This window comes from Syzygium oleosum, unplaced genomic scaffold (genome assembly GCF_021117445.2).
Source record: "Syzygium oleosum isolate NSW1041296 unplaced genomic scaffold, Sole_v2.1 Sole_v2.04, whole genome shotgun sequence".
NCBI classification, from domain to species: Eukaryota; Viridiplantae; Streptophyta; class Magnoliopsida; order Myrtales; family Myrtaceae; genus Syzygium; species Syzygium oleosum.
Genome location: NW_026607488.1, coordinates 6,731,303 through 6,750,792, shown reverse-complemented (window position 1 = coordinate 6,750,792; position 19,490 = coordinate 6,731,303). Strand labels below are relative to the sequence as shown.

The window sequence follows — 19,490 nt, the reverse complement described above, 5'->3', positions numbered from 1 at the left end:
TCTTAATGTCGACCCTGTGCTTTCAACCGTCCCCTTTTTCGACTATCATCCGGACATGCCAAGACCAAAGTTGTTAATAGTTACTACAGCTAATGTGCTTATGAGTGAACCCCATTTGCACACAATGGTTATCACCAATGGTGGAATTCTGGATCCATGAAGGAAAAGGACAGAGTAAGCGTCAAATTACATATGAGCTCTTGCAACAACAGAAAGTAGAGAATACTGCCGATGACTCTATTTGCTCCCAAAAGCTTCATGATTCGAATCTTTCCTGGACGTAATCATCAAAATGAGGAGAAGAAGAGCAAGCAGTTAACTGAATGTACCTAATCTATAGTCACCTAAACCAAGAACTATTGTTCGACTGACTAAGACTTTCTTCTGTACAGCTGCATCTCATTGATGATGTTAGAACATGCACCTCTTTCTCTTCTATCAAGCCAATTCTCTTTGAATATAAGCTATATCGCCTATTATTATCTATATGCAGAAACTCTCTTGAAGATCTCAACTTTAGTGGTACCTTCTTGAGACCACCCACATCTCCGAAATTATTATATGATCAGTAGGCGCTGATCACTAGGTCTTCAGTGTTCCCCCGAGCTCAACGGGTACAAGTGGAATGAGAGAGTGCAGTACATCCGTTATCAGTGGCCGGTAGATCGGTTCTGGCTGCAGACACAAAACAGCAACAGCAGCTGCCTACAAATATATTAAAACCCAGGTTTTTGTAAATCCAAAAAGATGATACTTAGCACATGGTTTGGCACAGAAATGGTCAAGTTCCATTTAAAGCATGAAAGAGAGTTTATCATCCTAACCTATTGACCGTAGATTTCATGATTAATTAACAAAAAAAAAGCTGAATTACCGCAACCTAATTCATCTTCTGTCCATCAACACTAACAACCTTCGACAGAGGAATTGGTTTGGAAAACCAGACAACAAATTGGAATGAAAGAAGTTAATTTAGGAACCTGGTACAAGTGCTTGATGTCCATCATATCTTTAATTACAGGATCCACGATATCTGGAAGCTTAGATCGGTCGGTCAGCTGAGGCATGGCCTGTGCATGTTGAGATAAGATAACACATTCAACTGTCAAAATTTAATTCCTTACAAGCATGAAAGAATCTATCAGACTTTATGGCACTAGCCATACCCATGCAACAATAGATTGGCACTGAGTGGGTGCTAGTTTCTCAAGAGGCCTTCTTCTCAGGAGGAGCTCCAAAAGCACAACTCCAAAAGCATAGACATCGCTCTTATCAGTCAATATACCTGCATAAAGGTAGTTGAAGTTCAGTAAATTTTCCAGAAGGAAACGATAAACAAATTAACTCAGGTTGAAAAACAAGGATCTTATTATCAAGTTATTCGGATAATAACTTCATTCTACATGTTGAATTAAATGGGAAGATGCGCCGGAAGAACTATATGCACATTCACTGGCATTAAAGCTTAACTCCACATGTAATTGGCCCAACGCGTTATGCCGAGACAAGTAAAAGTGTGTCCTCTGATTTTTACATAAATGAGAGACATTTTAATGATGTTACATTCAATCCGGGTGTCAAACGCATGGTGACTCTTTCAAGGAACTCTTTCCATATTTGGTTTTAATGACAATCAACCGAAGTACTACAATGCTCAAAATTGGAGATATTAAGTAGCTCTTTCCAGCTGAAAATGCATGCACAAGATGGTTCTGGCCAACGGAGATCACAATTATGCCAAGCAAAACTTTCCTCAACTCAATGTCTACCATTTTCCACCTTGCAATCCCCATGAAAGCTCAAAACTGAAAGTTACTGTCAAAACCATGTATCAAACAGACACCACAAAGTCATCAATACATTAGTCATGGATATTGTTGCCTCACCGTCCAAGACATATTCTGGGGCTACATAACCCAAAGTGCCCGAAAGCTTTACCCTGTTTTTCTTCCGGGTCACCTCGGTCACAGCTAACCCAAAATCTGCAAGCTGAGAGAGAGAGAGAATTTTAATAGAATGTGCGTACATATGTTAATACGGTGAAAATTCAAAACAGAGATTTGAAATATTATGCCAAGTCTAGTTGTGAAATTTACCTTGGCATTGAAGTCAGCATCTAGAAGTATGTTAGCAGACTTCAGATCTCTGTGGAAGACTGGCGGATTGCAATGCTTATGCAGATACTCTAAGCCTCTGGTCAACACACCCCAAATTTCACTACATATACCATTTGATGTAAATAATGAACTTGAAAATATGAGTGACCCTAGAGTCTCACCTAGCCATGTCAAGAGCTATTTTCATCCGTTTATGCCATGTCAATGCTGATCCATTTGAAGACCCTTATGGAAATCATAAGAACAAAGAAGAATTGATTCCAACATTAAAAACCACACTCAACCTCTATTCTAATTGAAAGAAGAATGATAGAAAAGTTCTTTACCATACAATTGAGTCTCCAAAGAACCATTTTGCATTAATTCGTAAACGATAAACCTCGCCTCACCATGGATACAATAACCCAGTAGCGAGATGATATTTGGGTGCTGCATTTTACTTAAGAATCCCACCTCACTCTGCAATCACGAGAAGCCTCCTAATGTAATACCAAAAACGCAAGACAAACTTCTGATGATTAAAAAGGAGAATAACAAGACGGTTTTTTCTAATATTTTACCTCATATACTTTAGAGGCATCTTGGCTGCCACAGTCAAGCTTCTTGACAGCAATATTCATGTCATCATCTAACTTCCCCTTGTAAACACAGCCAAATGCGCCTTGCCCCAATATGTTGTTCTCCTTAAAACCATTTGTCGCCTTTTCCAACATCTTGAGGTCCATCACTAGAATAGAAACGTTCCTGTTAACCATCTTCAAGGAACTGAATCTATCCATAAAGGAAGTCACTGACAGCCCCATCTGCGTTTCCTCAGAATCTAACCACCACCAATGTACAATAACCCAAAGTAAGCAACCCGTAGTGCTCTAGTCCATAACCATGCTAGTAATTTGAATATGTTCAAACAGACGACCAACATTTTTTTTCGTCCAAAGACTATCAATATTCGAAAGTACCTAAAACTGGATACTAGCAAAAAATGAATACCTGAGCTCTGAGTACCATCTCTTTGTGCTCTGCGCTTCCGCTTGCTGCGAAAACTCCACCAACATACAGAAAAGAGCACACTTGCGCCCAGCGAAGAGCAAGCAACAATGAGTGCTATAAGTGACTTCTTTTGTGAGTCCATTTGGCACTTCGCACCTACAAACCAAAGTCCTTGACTGCGTGAGAATTGTAAATTTGTAGACATTAGAAGCACAGAAATGAATCAGTTCATTTGGCTTTGATATATCCAAGCAGTATGTTTGAAGAAACCAGAAGAAGATGCAATTTTTGGTCAAACAAAATGGAAGTCTCTACATATTTCATCGACAGAAGTAGAAGCAAAATTTGCCGACAAACTAACTGATTGAATGAATAATTTCGGCAATCTAAGATGACATTGGAGATTCTTCAACAAGCAAAAATTTTGAGGGAGACAAGGGCCACAAGGCTGACTTTGGACACTCGCCTGGAGAGAAACGGGACAAATAGGAGATAAAAACAGGAGAAGGAATGAAGGATTGAGGAAGGAAAATCAAAGCATCAGTCCAAATGGGTACGTGAAAAGGAAGCTGAAACTTCGTTCTTTCTTTTCTGTTCCTTTATAGGAACACACGAGGATGGAGGCATCTGAGAAATCAGAACCCCAGAAAGAGCAAAGCTCTGGTAGCTGTAGGTTGTGGAAACTTTCTTCTTTTTCCTAAAGCCCCTGCTTTTGTTCCTTAAATGAACAGAAAAAGGGATGCAAAAGTCGAGAAGATTTGAGGAAAGCAAAATCTTGCCGGGTTCGAGGGGTGACTTCTCTGCAACACAATCATGTGAGCAGTCAACGAGCAGCACCCAGAGTCTAATACCCACCAAGGAAAAAGCTGTTGTGGAGCAGATGGAATGTAAAGACACAGAGAATTTGTTTGGACAGTTTCGGGAATTCGGTTTGGCTGACCCAATACCCAATGGAAGAGGTAGCTTAAAGCCTCTCCTTTCACAAAGAAAGAAAAAGTAAAAATCTCTTCACCCAAACCAAAAAAGAAAAGAATATTCTTTTATCAAACCTGTGGAAAGTCTTGATTTTTACAAACATGTATCATACAGAAATATGGGGAAAAAGTATAAATTTTTCAATATTGGAAGTTACGCGAAACATCATTGTCTTTTCTTTAAGATAATCATGTGGACTTTCATCATCTCTTCGTTTGTTTATGTCTTGCATTGCTGATGTGATGTTCCCATACATTTGAATAAATCCTACTTCGGCTTATTCAGCCCAGGGTCCAACACCATCTGTCCTCATCCCTTCTTTTCATACCAAAAGGCTGCAGAACCCACATGAATTCTTAGACCGGAATCACCTGTTTAATCCATCTTGGAAGCTCAATTTACTTCAAATGAACGCATAGTCTCTGCATGCCCCAAGAAAGCCCTTCATGCGCCAATCGCCGACAATCAATGCCGACCCGTTTATCCATGAGATTGGCAGATGCACGATAGGAACTTTTGGGGTTAGTTGAACAGCATGCATCAGATGAATTCTTTTATCAAAGTGAGATTGATGCTTTGAATGAGAATGCTCTCCTACCAAACATTATTAGAATAATCGAAATGGGATGGTTTTACCAACTCTTGATCCCGAGAAACTTGTCATTTCCCTCTTTTTAAAGTTTAAGTTGAACATGCAAAGTACAACCACTCTCGACCCTATCACTATAGTTCTGTGAACCAGAACCACCAATCTGGATAGTGAAACTCAGACCATATGGGCAAAAGTAGCAGTGGAGGGGCCCCTCTTGTCTTGGTAGGTCATAAATGCTTGCGGGAATATAGATGTAGCAAAGCTAGATAGGAAGTTAGGTCATCGAATCAATGAACCAAAGATAGAATAAACCAGGTTGATGTCCAAAGTACAGATTTATCATGCAGAAATATTGCTGGTCACATCCGAGTGTCGGGCAGACAGCTCGAGGTAAGCCGGTCGCCTCAATGTCGAGTTATGACGTGAGATTCAAGGAGGACTCACGAGGAACCGAACTCTCTGAAACGTTATGTCATGTTTCAATCAGAGAACATCATCGACGCCGGGCCCGGTCATCGACTAGGTGGACTCGGCTCGAGATCGATTGAGCCGAAGCAGGCTTTTATGACAAAATGTCCAGGTTCAGGGTCAAGTCGGGTCAGGTTTGGGTCGTCCAAAAGCCGAAGGTGGCACCAGAGAACAGAGAGAAGAACCATGGTTCAGCTCATCTTAAGCTTTTAACCTCTCTGGTTCATGGCGATGTCGGCAAAGTGGGCCCTTCACTGATACTAATCTCTCCCTCATCCAGCCCGTGAGGCCCGACATGCAGTGTCGTGGGCCCACTAATTCCTCTAACTTGGGCTTCAAATTCAAAGTCAACTTTGTCCGACCCGAAATTCCATTCTTGACCATTATTAGGAAGGGGAGGAAACATCCTAGTCCTACCATCACATCGCACCGTTGAAAAAATTGAATTTGGGACAAGACCATGCTTAGCCGAAATTAATCTGAATTCATGTTCTTGACCCCCAAAAAACAATTGAATTAAGGATAAATTCAATTGTGTGTCGAATTATTAGTGGAGAAGAAAAGAGATTTTCTCCTTATTCTCGAGGTAAATGTCAATGTCACTTGCACTCATTAGGGCAAGCGAACCAAATACACAGAATGTCTTTGTTAGGACGATAAGAATGTTGGGTGCACCTAACTTGACCATACGATCTGCTAAGCAAACATTCTTTGCCACGCCCCAAATGAGGAAAGAACCTTTCGATAGTTGTAAATTAAGTAGCCAAGAGACAAACGTATACACATCATGAACCAAACACAAAAACAACATGAGTTCGATTTTTCGTATCTATATTTATACTAATCAAAGTGGCTAGAGATTGGTGTGCCGCATATCCACTAATTAGAAAGACGATAAATCACCCACAAAAATCGTTGCCCCCGCTTATACATTATCAATTCATAAGATGGTGATCATTCATAATTTTGTATTAGGTTCGTCGCAACACGTTACGACTAGATCTGATCATGGGCCTAGCGGCTCAAGGCCTTGCCCACCAAAATTGGCAGGCTTGGCCGAGGATCAAGTCGAGCTATTGCCATTGCATTGTAACTACCAATGATCTTCGGATAACATTGCACGTGCGCTTAGCGCGTGCTCAAGAACTATTTTATAATAGGCGCACATCAACATTTGACTACTCAAATCAACTATCCAAGCTTCTGTCGGTTCCTGGCTGTCAAAAACTAACCCAATATAAGGGGGTGCGTTTATTTCGTTCGAAACTAATGATTTGAAAAATATTTTCTTAAAAATAATTAACCGTATCACTTACAAAAGTAAATGAATGATAAATATTATTCATCGTCCATCAAAAGATTTAGGTATAAATTATTATTGATATAAATATATTTTTATCGACTAATTATCTCAACAAACACAAATGAAGAGGGGAATGTTCATCGGATGATTCGTTTTTGGTGCCACTTTTGCAATTAGATCTTTGTCCTCAAGAGGGGCAAAAAAGGGAAAATAGAAGTGACTTCTTTTTCTAGAGAAAATCGTGGGCCAATCAAAGACGAAGTCGTGGTGAGCTTTGCCTTCCTCAGCGGCGATGCCGTGCATGATAAGCGATGCACCCGATCACAGCTCATCCCGGATGGCGGTTCCCAATCCCAATCCCAAGCCGCCGCCCCCCGCGACAAAGTCGGTCGGCCAGCCCGAGCCGCGGCGCGACACGTGTCTCCAATCACGCCCCGCCAACCGTCCACCTCCCACGGGGGCCAACCGCCTTTCCCTCTGTTTTTACCATACCGCCCCTCCCCTTTCGAGGGCATCCGGCGCGGCATTTTCGTAATTACGGTGAGAACTGAGGGGCAATCAGTTAAAGGCTGGAGGGGTAGGGGAAAGAGATCATCACGCCACGACAGGGAGGGCCGTCGGTCACGCGTCGTGGGTGGCGGGGTCGCTCCGTCCGCGGCGCTTTTCTTCAAGAGGGGGGTGAGCGACCTAACCTCTAGGCGCCACGCGCCTTCCTCGTCGCTTCTCCGCAACACGCGCCGTCGCCGTTGACCGTTGACCCTCCCATTTCCCCACCATAGGCCTCTTTTCTTTGGAGGTCGGATGATCCGATTCAGGGGAAGCGAGATCGACGGTATCTTCGATGAATCGCCAACAACAAAATTGCTAATTCGAAAGTAGAGATTCTCCATATCCCGTCATTATATCGCGATTCATAAAATCCTCTCTCGTGATAAATTTTAAAAGAACATCGTTAAAGATAATTAATAATGATCGATTCTTCTTATTATTTATTGATTTTTTTTGGGGCCCGCCTGTCGAATTACATATAAACTTGCTAGCTCGTCGCAACACGGACAAAATGGTCCCTCTCCTTGCAATTTTCCTTCGGTCAACATTTCATCATTCCCTTCGGGCCAACACGAGGTCAAAGGAGGATTGCATGAATTCCACATTTTAAAAGAACATTAGGCGTATGGACCCAATTAAAAAAAGAAACGAAGAACATTAGGCGAGTGACAACCACGTCATTTGACTCGAGGCTGTTCCTCGAACCTCCTCGCCTTTGCCTCCCGCGACAAGCTACCAAATCCTCTTTTGATGTCTTTTTCCAAAGCAGACAAAAAGAAAAAAAGATAAATCTTTTTTTCATTTCTCTCCCCCTTCTCTCTCTCTTTCAAGAACAAAGCGAACGCTCTTTCTTCGTCTTCCCCAATGCTATAAAACCGCCCTCGCCACCGTCCCTCCAGATCCCATCTGAGTAAGTTTATCGACTGTTTCGCCTCCATCTGTCAGCCCACGTCAAAAGTCTTGCTCCTCTCTTCAGCAAAGATCGTAGCTTTTCTCGCGCTTTTGAACCATTCTCTTTCGTGTTCTTGTTGTTGATTTCCATAGGAATACCGAGATGGGTGTTGCTGTTTTACATCCCCAGAGCCACCGCTTCGTAGCCGACCCTCTGTTTCCCAGAAAGCACGGGCGTGGCCTGTCGCAACCTGCTGCGAGGCCGCCGCCGGGGGCCAAGACCAAGCCCAGCTCTAACCGCGCCCATCATAACCGCCGGAGGAGGAGCCCCACCAAGTCCGTGGCAGCCTCCTCGCCGCCGACTCCCGCGCCGCCGGCGAAGGGCCTCGCCATGGGTCGAGTCAGGATCCTGAAGCGCGGCGAAGAGATTGCCTCGCCGCCGCCGCCGCCGCCGGCTTTGGAGTCGAAAGTCGAAACCGAAGCTGCAAGAACCGAGGAAGGCGCGGGTGGTGCGAGCCCAGCTCGCGAATTGGCCCAAGCTCGGACCCAGAAGGCTGAGCCGTGCCGAGTCAGTGCCGGTGGCGGGCCCGACCGAGTCCTGGCCGGGTTCTACGCCGGGTCGGCGTTCATCACGTCGCCGCCGCCGAGTTCGGTTCCGATGCCGGCGTTTTTGCAAAGAAGACCGGTGGTCTGGAGGGATTTGTCGACGCGACGAGTGATCTGAGGCGGCTTCTGCGGCTGGATTAGCGGATCACAGTAAATTAAGCGTGTTCTGGATGGCTTTTTTCATGCGAAAGTTTGGAACTTGATGGTGTTTCCAAGTTATGCGACTCTCGATCTCCCCTTATTTTTTCAAGGGGGAGTCCGGCCGAGGTCGCGGCTCAGTTCAGGCGTTTGTTGTTGCGGTGACTGGTGACTTGCTACCGACTCTCTTTAAGGTTATGTAGTTAGGCTCTAATTGTCTGTACAGCTTCGTCGAAAAGACCAGCTTTTTCCTCACTTGGGTAGGTTTCATCAGCGTCTTCTTCTTGTTGGGTCGATCAAGCTTGTAGCTGAATTTAGGTCGGCATTTAGCTCTGATACTGCAACGTTTGTTTCCATTTCTTTCTCTGTTTTTCTGTTTGTTGGGTTGGGAAGATCATAGCTTTGGATTGTGTCGAAGGTCCAGTTTCGAGTTCTTGTTTAATGTATAGCTTCTGCACCACGTCTGTGATGTAGCTCTGCGGTATCACATCTTCAATGAAGTTACATAGCGTCTTTTCATTTGTCAAAAGTTCAGAGCTTTGAACATTTCTCTTGCGTTTGTGGACGCAAGCCTGCATCAAAAATGGTCCGGTCTTTGATCTCGTTCTGGATCTCTTGCACAGTTCATCAAAGGCGGCAACTGGTTGGAGTTCTGATGCGCGTGCGTGCTGAGGTGCGATGGTGGGGAAGGAGAATTTTGATGGACTGCATCTCCAAACCCAACAGAAAACCGGGATGAGCATTTAATAGGATCTTTGATTGGGAAATTTGTCCTTTTTCAATTCGGAGCTGCATCGGATCTTTCGAATTTTGGCTAGAAGATGATTCTCACGTATTTAACAAGATCTTTACCAAAGATGAGGCAGGAGAAAATCGAGCAGGTTGAATTACAAAAGAAGATTGCCATGAGATTAGGTCAAGTTCATGAGAGAACGTGATCTTATCTAAAGAGGGTAGGTTTTTAAATTGCTGCCCAGAAGACGAGAGGGTGTTTGGTTTTTGTTTATGAATTACTACATAGGTCGATGATCCCGGGTTAGTCCTGGATCGATTGTTAAGATGGATCGGCCGTGGTTCGGGGGCTATCGGTAACGATCGAGAACGATTCGAGGGAGCGAGTGCCGTGATGATCAAAGTGATTGGCGATAGAATGATTATAAGTTGTTAAATTCAAGAAAATCCATATGAAACAAATGTGATCTGATGGCTTGCGTTAATGGAGTGTATGTTATAATCAATCGATCAATGGTCACCTCTACTTGTGAGAAAGAGTTCGATCCGACAACCCAAGTTATAGCGAAGCCTCAAACTGACCTCATCGTAAAAAATTCATTTCAACGACACTTCAACGGCACTTCTACGTTATAAGATTAGGGAAAATGACATAAACAGTCCCTGTATTTGGCTCAATGTATAATGTGGTGTATAAACTATTAATTTGTTCAATGTAGTCCCTAAACTTGTACTCGATGTGTAATGTGTAATGTGATCATTGAACTTTTAATTTGTTTAATGTTGTCCATGAAATTTTGTTACATATTCAATTTAGTCCTTGAACTATATGAAAATGTTCAAAATGACTACACTAAACATTTTCATGAAAGGACTGTATTAAACATTTTCATATAGTTCAGAGACAATATTGAATATGTACCAAAAGTCCAGAGACCACATTAAACAAATTAAAAGTTTATGAACCACATTGAATATTTTCAGAGACCATTATTAAACAAATTAAAAATTTATAAACCACATTGAACATTTTCAAAGATCACATTAAACAAATTAAAAGTCCAGATACTACATTAATGTTCAATGTAGTCATTTTGAATATGAAAGGATTAAATTAAACATATATCAAAAGTCCATGGACCATATTAAGCAAATTAAAAGTTCATAAATCAAATTGAATGTTAAACTAAAGTTCAGGGACCACATTAAATAAATTGAAAATTCGATGATCATATTACACATCGAGTCAAAGTTTAGAAACTGTCTGTGTCATTATCTCTAAGATTAAACCACATGCATTAGCCTTCAGCTGTTGGATGGGCACTTCCTCGACAAGAAAAGTCAACTAGTTAGCGAATATGTATTAAATGGAGACCAAATGCTGAACGGCGTGCATCGTTTGCTGAAAACAGAAGGCAAATGTTGCATGTCACGGCCCCACCACCAACGACGGTCCAAACCGATATTCGAAGAGGGACATATCATATCAATAAATATCACAAAAGGGTGAATAAAAAAAAAGTGCCGCCGGACGTCACCCACAATGCCATTTCTCACCCACCTTATTGTAATAAGGATGGTGGATTGTAGGAGAGTGCGTCCGGACAAGTTGATCCTTAAGACCGATCCGAACCGGGCCTGTCTATTCCCTATTTCAAATGATTTAAACGTTCTCGATAGGTTCGAAGTCCCGGGATAGGGATGAAAACCGGTGTTAAACCGGTTATCCATTCTAACCTTAAGTTTAATTCTCTCTATTAATTTGACAATCTCGCTTTGCTTCTTTCTCTCTCTGTTCGATTCCACTCCGACGACTTTAGTCACTATAACATTTGATTCGGCATCTCCGCTCCCTCCAACACTCATCGGTTGCTCACCAATTGCCACTCCAACATCTTGACTCCGCTCTGATCCGAGGTACTATCCAACTTTTCTCTGCACCCTATTTTGCATTTCGTCCAACGAAGGACCAATCGCTCAATCCCGATTTTACCCTGAATCTGACAGGTTCGATCCTACACTCGTTCCAGAATCTATAAGGCCGGTTCCGGATTTTGAAATAAGATTCAAGGTTTGGAACATGGAACAGATCGTCCCTAGTGGATCATAATACATCAAATAAGCGTACGGAGTTGTAATAAAATCCAAAACATCTATACGGCTTTATTGAAAAAAAAAAAACATCACATAGAACTTCATATGGTTCGGGTGGCGGTTAACTGATATTCAAATTAGACTAATTATATTTGCTATGATACTATTATTTGCGATAATGCAAAAAATTATTTACATAATTATATTATTAATTCTATATTACTTTTTTTTATTTACTCATTCGTACAGGGGACAGACTTGGCTTTAAAGGAGTGGGGCTCTTGCCTCCAGTCATTTTGTCAAAAATTGGGCATATTTTTTTAACTGCTTCTAAATTCCTTTTGGCCTAAAAAACAACTCTTCGGCTCATTAAATTACTAAAAGATATACAGCTACCTCAAATATAAATATTTTCATTTTTTTGAACCAATAAATATTTTCATTTTAATTTCCCAGAAATTGATAAGAAAAAATAATTCAATAATCTTGAAAACATAGTTGTAGACAAACAAAACCTATATAATATAAAACTCTATAATATTTTCAAACGTACGAACGATATATTAATTATTAAAACTACCAATCAATCGAATTTTGTCCTTGCAAAGAGAAATTTCTAGATACGTCACTGCATTTATGTGTTTTCTAAGGTTTGAGTGGGTATCAAATTCCTATCTATATAATCGAGAATCAATTACAATTTCCTCTCAAAATTGGCATAGGTTTATGTTTTACTTAGAGATTATTAGGGTTTAGGATGCCATCCGTTACTGTTTCCTGCACGATCTGAAAATGCCAAGAAAAACAAAATGAAAAGAGAAATGCCAATCTTTCAAATAATGTCTCTTTTGAATTTGACAAGTTAAAACCGATACGATGTTGAAAAGGGAAAAACCCGAGGTCACCACAGGTTATCATTTGTATATACCAAGCTTTAAGAACAAGGATTCTACAAGGACCCCACGAGCACTTATTAATCGACCAACTGAGGAAATTCTATCGATTTCTACGGACAATCGATGCATTAAAAATCGAGTTATTTCAAATAAAGTATATTAAGGACACTTGTCAATATAATACCAAGGAAAGATAATCTAAGATATAATTTGGCAGAACCTTTTAATGGTTTCTCGATTTGCAATAACACCAATCGATCGTTTAGTTTTAACTTTTGACTGGAAAGCAAAATATATATACATATTAGTTTTTTCATGTAGCTAAGCCAAAACAAACAAGCTCCTCTTAATTTTAGTGGGAACTGGCGACGGATTAGACTCGATTTGAAAAAAATACTGCAAGGTTTAACGATCTAGTCGCACGAAAGCGCTAAAATTCGAGGACCCCGTCAGAAAAAAAAAAGGAAAAAGAAAAAACTGTGTCAGTTTCGCACTTTAGAAACCCCAAAAACGGAAAGAAAGAAAGAAAAAAACGAATAAAATAAAAATCCAGACGAAGAAAAGGCATGAAAAATAAAATAAAAAGGGAATTAGAAAAAAAAAATAAGGAAATGAAAAAAAAAGGGGGCCAATATATGAGAATGAGAAGCGGCTCCTCCGTTGGCCCTTAACCCATCCCCCTCTCTCTCTCTCTCTCTTCTCACGCATTTCCTCCTCCACATCCTCCTCCTCCTCCTCCTCTGAACACAAAGCCGCACAGACACAGAAGAGACGACGCTCCATCACTTCACCTCCACGCTAGCCCCCGCCCCTCTCGCCGTTCGGTTTTCCGGCGAGCATCTGGGTAATTGGGTTCTTGGTGGCCGGCGGCGGCGGCGGCGACGGCGATGGCGGCGCAGGACGGGTGGGTGAGGACGGCGATGGCGGAGGACGGGATGGTCGCGGAGCTCCTGATGCGCCTCAGGCAGGAGCAGCCCCGCCGCCACGCCGCATGCGCTTCCCCCTCCTCCTCGGCGGCGGCGGCGGCGGCGGCGGCCCTCCTCCTGCCGCCGCCGGGGTGGGGGATCCGGCAGCCGCGGTCGAGGATTGCGTTCCGGTGCGACGCCTCGTCGCCGGGGAAGAGGTGCGGCGACTCGGCGAGGAACAGCCCCACGACCCCGCTCTCGTGGAGCGCCGGGACCGCCTCCTCCTCCGGCACCGCCGACGGGTTGGACGACTCCAGCTTGCTGGTCTGCGGCTCCTCCGCCTCCACATCTAAGGTAATCTCTCTCTGTCTCTCTCTCATCTGGCTCGAGCTCGCGGTTCTCCGGCATCTCCAGCTGCGCGGAAAGATGCGCGCGCGTTCTTCGATCGGTCGTAGCTCGATTAGCAGATTCTCAGCGGCTCTGTCTGCATGTCAGATTTGAGTTCCTTCTGAAATCCCTGTGCCCAGGTGCCTTTTTGAGCTCCATCGCCGTTTCAACTCTCTGTCTCTCTCGGTCTCTCTCTCTCTCTCTCTCTCTCTCTTCTGTGACCAACGTCACGTCATTCTCTAACTTCTCGAAATCGAAAGCATCGTCATCTTCTGATGTACTTCAAGATCAACTGTCGCTGTTTCGGTCCCCTCTCTCTCCAGTGTTATATTATGGAAGTGCCATCGCCGGCGCCTGGCGACCGGACCGGCGGCGTACGGCCGCGAGATCGGCGGCCTCCAACCACCCGCGGGCCCGTCGCTTCGTCAAGCACGGGCTGTTCGTCGAAGAGACGCGCGCTTCCCTTTTCCCGTTTCGCTCAACCCGTCCCTCCAACCACCTTGTTTATTTCCACTTTCCCTTCCTCTCTTTCTTCTTCGAAAAGAAATGGAAAAACACGACGAGCTCTCGAGAAAACGCATTCCGTTCCCCCGACGGACCCCGAACGCCGCTGGATCCGGCGGCGGAACGCCCCCCGCCCGCCGCGCCGACGCGGCGACGGTTTCGACCGGCGGGCCAATGGGGTGAGGGAAACTTCCCCCTGACACGATCTGCGGGTCCTCGTTCCCTTTTTTTTGGCTTCTTCCTCCTTCCTGAAAGTACTGCCCCCCCGTCTCTGAATTTCCTTGGGTGATGGCCGGGGGGGTGGGGCATTCACGTCATTCGACGCGACCCGATCCCCCTCGGTGGGGCCCGCCGGGAGAGGAGGGAGGCGGTGGGGCCCGAGGCGCGATGCTTGCTTCGAGTAATGGGGCGGCCATCCTCTGCGCGCGCGCGCCCAGGTCTGCTCTCCGTGCACCCTTCTTCCTCCTCCTCCTCCATGCTCCTTTCTGGTCTTTTGTGGGGGGGTTGTGGAAGATAGGATTCGTTTTCTTCTTTTTTGAGGTGGGTGGGTGCGTGATTATTCTTTTGCCTGCGCGCCGACCCTTTCTCGAGGCGGAAGGGAAGAAGGTACAGAGAGAGAGAGAGAGAGAGTCTTGAAAGGAATGCGAAGTGGGGCTTTGACATTGCCGATCCAGATGGGGGGACCCAGCGGCGGCCACGAATTGGGGGTGTTTTGTGCCTTCGTTCTTTGGTGGTGTTTTCTTTGCTGCCCCTTCTTTAAAAATTGAATTTTGGTTGGGGGGTGCATCTGGGGGAAGAAGAGGAAGTTGACGATGGAGCTTCGTTTTGAAACGACTCTCTCTCTCTGGTCAGAAACGCACGGATGAATCGAGGGGGAAGTTTCTTGAACGTGGGGAGAGAGTTTTTGAAGCGAGAGAAGGAAAGCAGCCTTCGGGGGGGGTGGGGGGGGGGGGGGGGGTGGTGTTTGGAGGAGCGGTGCGTCGTGTTCGGAAGGGAGAAGAAGTCAAAGAAAGTGCGTTCGCGGCTCGTCACGTGAGGCGTGTGGGTCGCGTGCGAGGGGGCGGGCGACACGTGGTTGGGTTGGTCTCCGTCGCTGCTCGTTCGTCCATCGGGTGGGTGGTCCACGTTCGGTTTTTTTCCTATTTGTTGCGGTCTTTGTCGTGCGCGCTCGGGAAGCGAGAACTTCGGTCGAAGGGCTTTTATATAGCCTTGTTCGGTGCGTTTACTCAGGGTCGTGTGCGGTTCTTTCCATCGTTAATGGTCGTGAAGGGAGGACGGCCCGTCGTGTTTATGGGTGGGAACGATTTGAAAGTGATTGCTGAATGAGGCGCTGTTTCTTTTTGGCGTGGTTGTCGGTCTGCGCATTGTGGTTCTCTTCTTCTTTGCATCTCGCGAATTGTTCCAGCGGTCGAGCTTTCTCCTTCATCTTCCGGAAACTAGTTCCGTCGTGTGTTGTCTTTGTCGATATGGGGTCATCGTCTAGTTTCGGCATTGTTTTGAATGATGGAGTGTGATTTCTCCCCCAGATGTTTTGACGCTAATTTGAATTTCTTTCTTTTGGGTTGCAGGGCATTGCTTCGAATGATTCTAGGACGCCCGATATTAAGAAGTCAAGGAAAAGGAAGGTACTTGCGCGTTTTATACCTGCCCCAGTTAACTGCTAAACCGACGTAGATTATTTAAAGCTGAACAGTATTTTGGCTTTTGAATATAAGCTTCTCAAATCAATCATGAATGTTTCTGCCATTTATCAGCGATGAAAGATAGCTGTTAATCTTTTGATTTCTCGTTCTTAGACTTTTGCTGAACTTAAAGAGGAGGAGGACCTGCTTTTGAAGGAGAGGGTACACTTAAAGAAGGTATTGACATTTTCTTTCTTCTGTCGTTCATTTTGATCACATCTCCTTCATTTCTCATCTCTGCTTTCACATTTACTGAGCAGGAGATAGCAACCTTGAGTGCAACTTTCAAAGAGCAGAGAACAAGAAACGAGAGCTTGAAGACAACGAAGGTAAGACCGTATGTCTTCTCGCTTCAAGATCGTTAACTTTTCTTCGTCTTCCCTGATAATTTCTGCTTCAATGAACTAACAAAGTAGAAAGGCGTTGGCAGATGAATTTGTCAGATTAAATGGAATACTGTCGTTAATTTTGTTAATAGACGTTACAATTTGTTCAAATTCATCACTACCGAAAACACGAATGTATACATTAGTTCTAATTGGTCACTCATTTCGCTTGGTTGATCAAAGTGTGTTTACATGTGCGAAATTCCTTCTTGGGAGATCAATTGGAAGTGCTTCGCATAGGAAAGCAATACAATCACATAAACTGGATTTGAAAAGTACATACAACTTCCCTCCTGTATAGGATTCGTTTTACCTAGGTCTTTACCACGTAGTTTCTTCGAAACTGCAGCAGCTCCTACCTTGTTGTTTTACTCTTTTGGCCCTGAGTAGCAGCGAAAGTTTCCTAAGATGGCATTCACTTTGCAGCTTGATGCGGATATGAACTCAACAAAGATCACCATCAGTGCCACCCACGAACCGGAAAAAGCGAATTCTAACGCGCATGGCCGTGAAGCTCCCTCCACTGTAGATCATGCTGCTTCGACATTGCCATGCCCTGGTCAATCCTCAGATTCACATCAAAGATGCGGGTCTCCCGAGAAGCAAAGTACTTCTTTCCTACTGCCGGATCTCAACATGATGCCATCTGAAGAGGATCCTCTCCCTGAGGCGTTAAACGGGGTGAGCAGCGGAGAAACACTCCAGGCATCTGTCAACTGAAGCAAGCAGTCACAATCACACTCGCTTATTTTCGCTGTCCGATTCGTATTTGCCGTTTGATGATGCATTCCAGTAAAGAGGATCTATAATCCAAACAGCCTTCCCTGGATGATCTTGGCAAGAAAAGCAGGGGGATCATAAGTCAACATCGGCACGTAAGGAGATTCCTTGCAGTTGGTGACAGCAGTTGACAAGCAGTGGAGAAGGTTTTTGAGGGTAGTGTTAGCGATTGTAGGCCATCCAATATGCAATGTAGCAGCAGGTAGGCGAAGAAGCTCATTTGGAATTCTTTTCTGGTAATTCCTCGTTACTTCTTTTATTTCTTTTTAACATGTAGGGGTCATTGACTCCATTCTTTCCTCTATGTAAAGAGCCCATGGATTCTGAGAATTACTTAAATATTTTTTCTCTCTTTATTAATTCAAATCTCGTCTTCCCCGTTACCGCCTTTTGTTCGTCTAATCCGATATCGTTTCTCAAAGAAATCGATACCGAACTTTGGCCTTGGCCATGCGTTAAGCGATACGAGATGTTTTTTGGTCGCTTAGGTTGCGCGGTAATTATGCATGCGTTTGATGAATTTGGTGAACTGGCGATGCGTGTTAATTTGATGTCATTTTACAATGGGAAGGCAAACGATTCAAGGATGAACATGGGGCAAGAAGATTCGATGCTCATGGGGACTAAGGGTGCGTTTGGTAACTATTCTGTTTTCGGAAATAATTTCTGCTCATAAATAATTTTTTTTTTATTCTGTTTCCAGAAACAATTTCTAAGCATTTGAAGGCATTTAGTAACGGTTCAAAATTTTCATTCCTGTAATAGAAAAAGAACATAAATGCGTTTGGTAACTGCACAAATTTTTTTTATTAATAATATTTTATTTTTTAAAAAAAAAATTTATATTTTTTTTCTTTTCTTTTTTTTTCCCTCTTCTCCTTCTTGGCCAGCGACCAGCCACAAGCCGGGCCCGGCGAGGACCGCCCTCGCCGAATCGCCTAGGCTGCGAGGGTCCAACCCTCGCCCTCGCCAGCCTTGTCGCCGGCCACAGGCCAAGGAAAGAAGAAGAAGAAGAAGAAGAAGGAAAAGTGTCACGCCCCGGACCCCAACGGGCTCGCGACACCCCTTCAACGGTCGTATTGAACGCGACGTCCCAGGACGCGTCGCCGACCCAAACGAAACACCCAACGATAAAGGCAAGCGGAAGCGAATTTAAAACAACCCAGACAATAAAATATGACAAAGGGATAGCACAAAACAATAATTCCAAATACACAACATCAAAAGGGAATAGTGGTGGGGTATCCTACTTCGCTATACAAAAGAGGGGCACATAAAATATGGGGTAACTTGACCCGTCCTCCATCCCTGAGATACCCTGGTGTCGTCTCCAATCAATCACGGTCGCAGATCTGAAAATGGTTATATAATAACCGTGAGAACGAGTCTCAATAAGTAACCCCCTATACCCCACATAGGCCAATGCGTACCCAGACAAGTCGTACATGCAATCTACCCGATTACATATATATAATTCACATAAATGGACTTACCTCGCCATCCAACCACATGCCCACACTGCACATTAGTCAAATCATAATAATGCAATAATAGTCAATGAACACATCAAAATCATTCGAGCGCCATACACACGTACGTTCATCCAATTCAACCCAAACACATTTCACATGCGCATCCATCCAACTTTCACACGACCCGGTCAACACCCCACGTGTCGCCCTCCGATCAATCCGGCTCGTCCCGGTCAACACCCCACAGGACCTTTCAAAAACAAACTTTCACACGACCCGGTCAACACCCCACAGTCGCCTTCCGATCAATCCGGCTCGTCCCGGTCAACACCCCACAGGACCTTTCACAAACAAACTTTCACACGACCCGGGTCAACACCCCACAGGTCAGCCCTCCGATCAATCCGGGCTCTGTCCCGGGTCAACACCCCACAGGACCTTTCACAAACAAACTTTCACACGACCCGGGTCAACACCCCGCAGGTCAGCCCTCCGATCAATCCGGGCTCTGTCCCGGGTCAACACCCCACAGGACCTTTCACAAACAAACTTTCACACGACCCGGGTCAACACCCCACAGGTCAGCCCTAAGATCAAGCCGGGCTCTTCTCATGCACATGCACCACAATACAAAATTCACTATGCTCTTAGTCATATAAATCAATTTCAATCACCACCCTTTCACCAATGTCAATCTAGCACGCCACATCAGTCAACTCAATTCATGCTCCCCACATCGGTCCACCGACCCGACATTCATGTCGGCACATTCAATTAATTCAATTCACCCACAAGCGCCACAACAATTCAGTCAGGCATATTTATCTCAGTAAATCACTAAATTAGTCACACAATTACCACCACAATAATTCACAAATTGGGCACCCTCAATCTAATTAGCCCACGCCTAAATTAATTCCTAACCCGATACTAATCACATCCTAAACAAGTCTAAAAATACCCAAAGTACTAGGTAGGGTTTAGGAAGTCACTTACTTGGTTTTGGCCCGGAGAAAATCGGCT

At 44.3% G+C, this 19,490-nt stretch overlaps 3 protein-coding genes across 4 annotated transcripts; 2 read left to right on the top strand and 1 right to left on the bottom strand.

Moving 5' to 3' along the window:
• Positions 1–70: 70 nt before the first annotated feature.
• Positions 71–4,063, bottom strand: LOC115674515 (probable receptor-like protein kinase At1g80640). 2 transcript variants are annotated; one of them, XM_056310645.1, is made up of 10 exons: positions 3,665–4,063; positions 3,123–3,263; positions 2,678–2,937; positions 2,444–2,576; positions 2,279–2,342; positions 2,097–2,193; positions 1,887–1,989; positions 1,167–1,285; positions 981–1,070; positions 71–705 (listed from the first exon to the last, which is right to left on the bottom strand). In XM_056310645.1, the coding sequence occupies exons 1-10, from the start codon at positions 3,732–3,734 to the stop codon at positions 583–585; spliced, it is 1,200 nt and encodes a 399-aa protein (XP_056166620.1). In that variant the 5' UTR covers positions 3,735–4,063; the 3' UTR covers positions 71–582. The 2 variants fall into 2 exon arrangements, with proteins under 2 accessions (XP_056166620.1, XP_030452769.1); XM_030596909.2 differs by having other exon boundaries at positions 3,108–3,263; positions 3,665–4,062.
• Positions 4,064–7,884: 3,821 nt separating this feature from the next.
• On the top strand, positions 7,885–9,158 carry LOC115674516 (uncharacterized). The gene has a single exon (XM_030596911.2). It carries the CDS (start codon positions 8,049–8,051, stop codon positions 8,607–8,609), a length of 561 nt encoding a protein of 186 aa, XP_030452771.1. The 5' UTR covers positions 7,885–8,048; the 3' UTR covers positions 8,610–9,158.
• Positions 9,159–13,040: 3,882 nt separating this feature from the next.
• Positions 13,041–17,378, top strand: LOC130137945 (uncharacterized). The gene is made up of 5 exons (XM_056310647.1): positions 13,041–13,610; positions 15,716–15,772; positions 15,944–16,006; positions 16,090–16,158; positions 16,642–17,378. Exons 1-5 carry the CDS (start codon positions 13,239–13,241, stop codon positions 16,933–16,935), a joined length of 855 nt encoding a protein of 284 aa, XP_056166622.1. The 5' UTR covers positions 13,041–13,238; the 3' UTR covers positions 16,936–17,378.
• Positions 17,379–19,490: the final 2,112 nt, after the last annotated feature.

What these genes read in the sequence shown, in the direction of transcription:
- LOC115674515 (XM_030596909.2), bottom strand. Translation starts at nt 3,734, where the DNA reads ATGCCTCCATCCTCGTGTGTTCCTATAAAGGAACAGAAAAGAAAGAAC. An exon ending in AGATGGTACTCAGAGCTCAG is followed by an intron (nt 2,938 to 3,107) that starts GTATTCATTTTT and finishes GGTGGTGGTTAG; the next exon opens with ATTCTGAGGAAACGCAGATG. An exon ending in GCCAATCTATTGTTGCATGG is followed by an intron (nt 1,071 to 1,166) that starts GTATGGCTAGTG and finishes CAACATGCACAG; the next exon opens with GCCATGCCTCAGCTGACCGA.
- LOC115674516 (XM_030596911.2), top strand. Translation starts at nt 8,049, where the DNA reads ATGGGTGTTGCTGTTTTACATCCCCAGAGCCACCGCTTCGTAGCCGAC.
- LOC130137945 (XM_056310647.1), top strand. Translation starts at nt 13,239, where the DNA reads ATGGCGGCGCAGGACGGGTGGGTGAGGACGGCGATGGCGGAGGACGGG. An exon ending in CCTCCGCCTCCACATCTAAG is followed by an intron (nt 13,611 to 15,715) that starts GTAATCTCTCTC and finishes TTTGGGTTGCAG; the next exon opens with GGCATTGCTTCGAATGATTC. An exon ending in AGAAGTCAAGGAAAAGGAAG is followed by an intron (nt 15,773 to 15,943) that starts GTACTTGCGCGT and finishes TCTCGTTCTTAG; the next exon opens with ACTTTTGCTGAACTTAAAGA.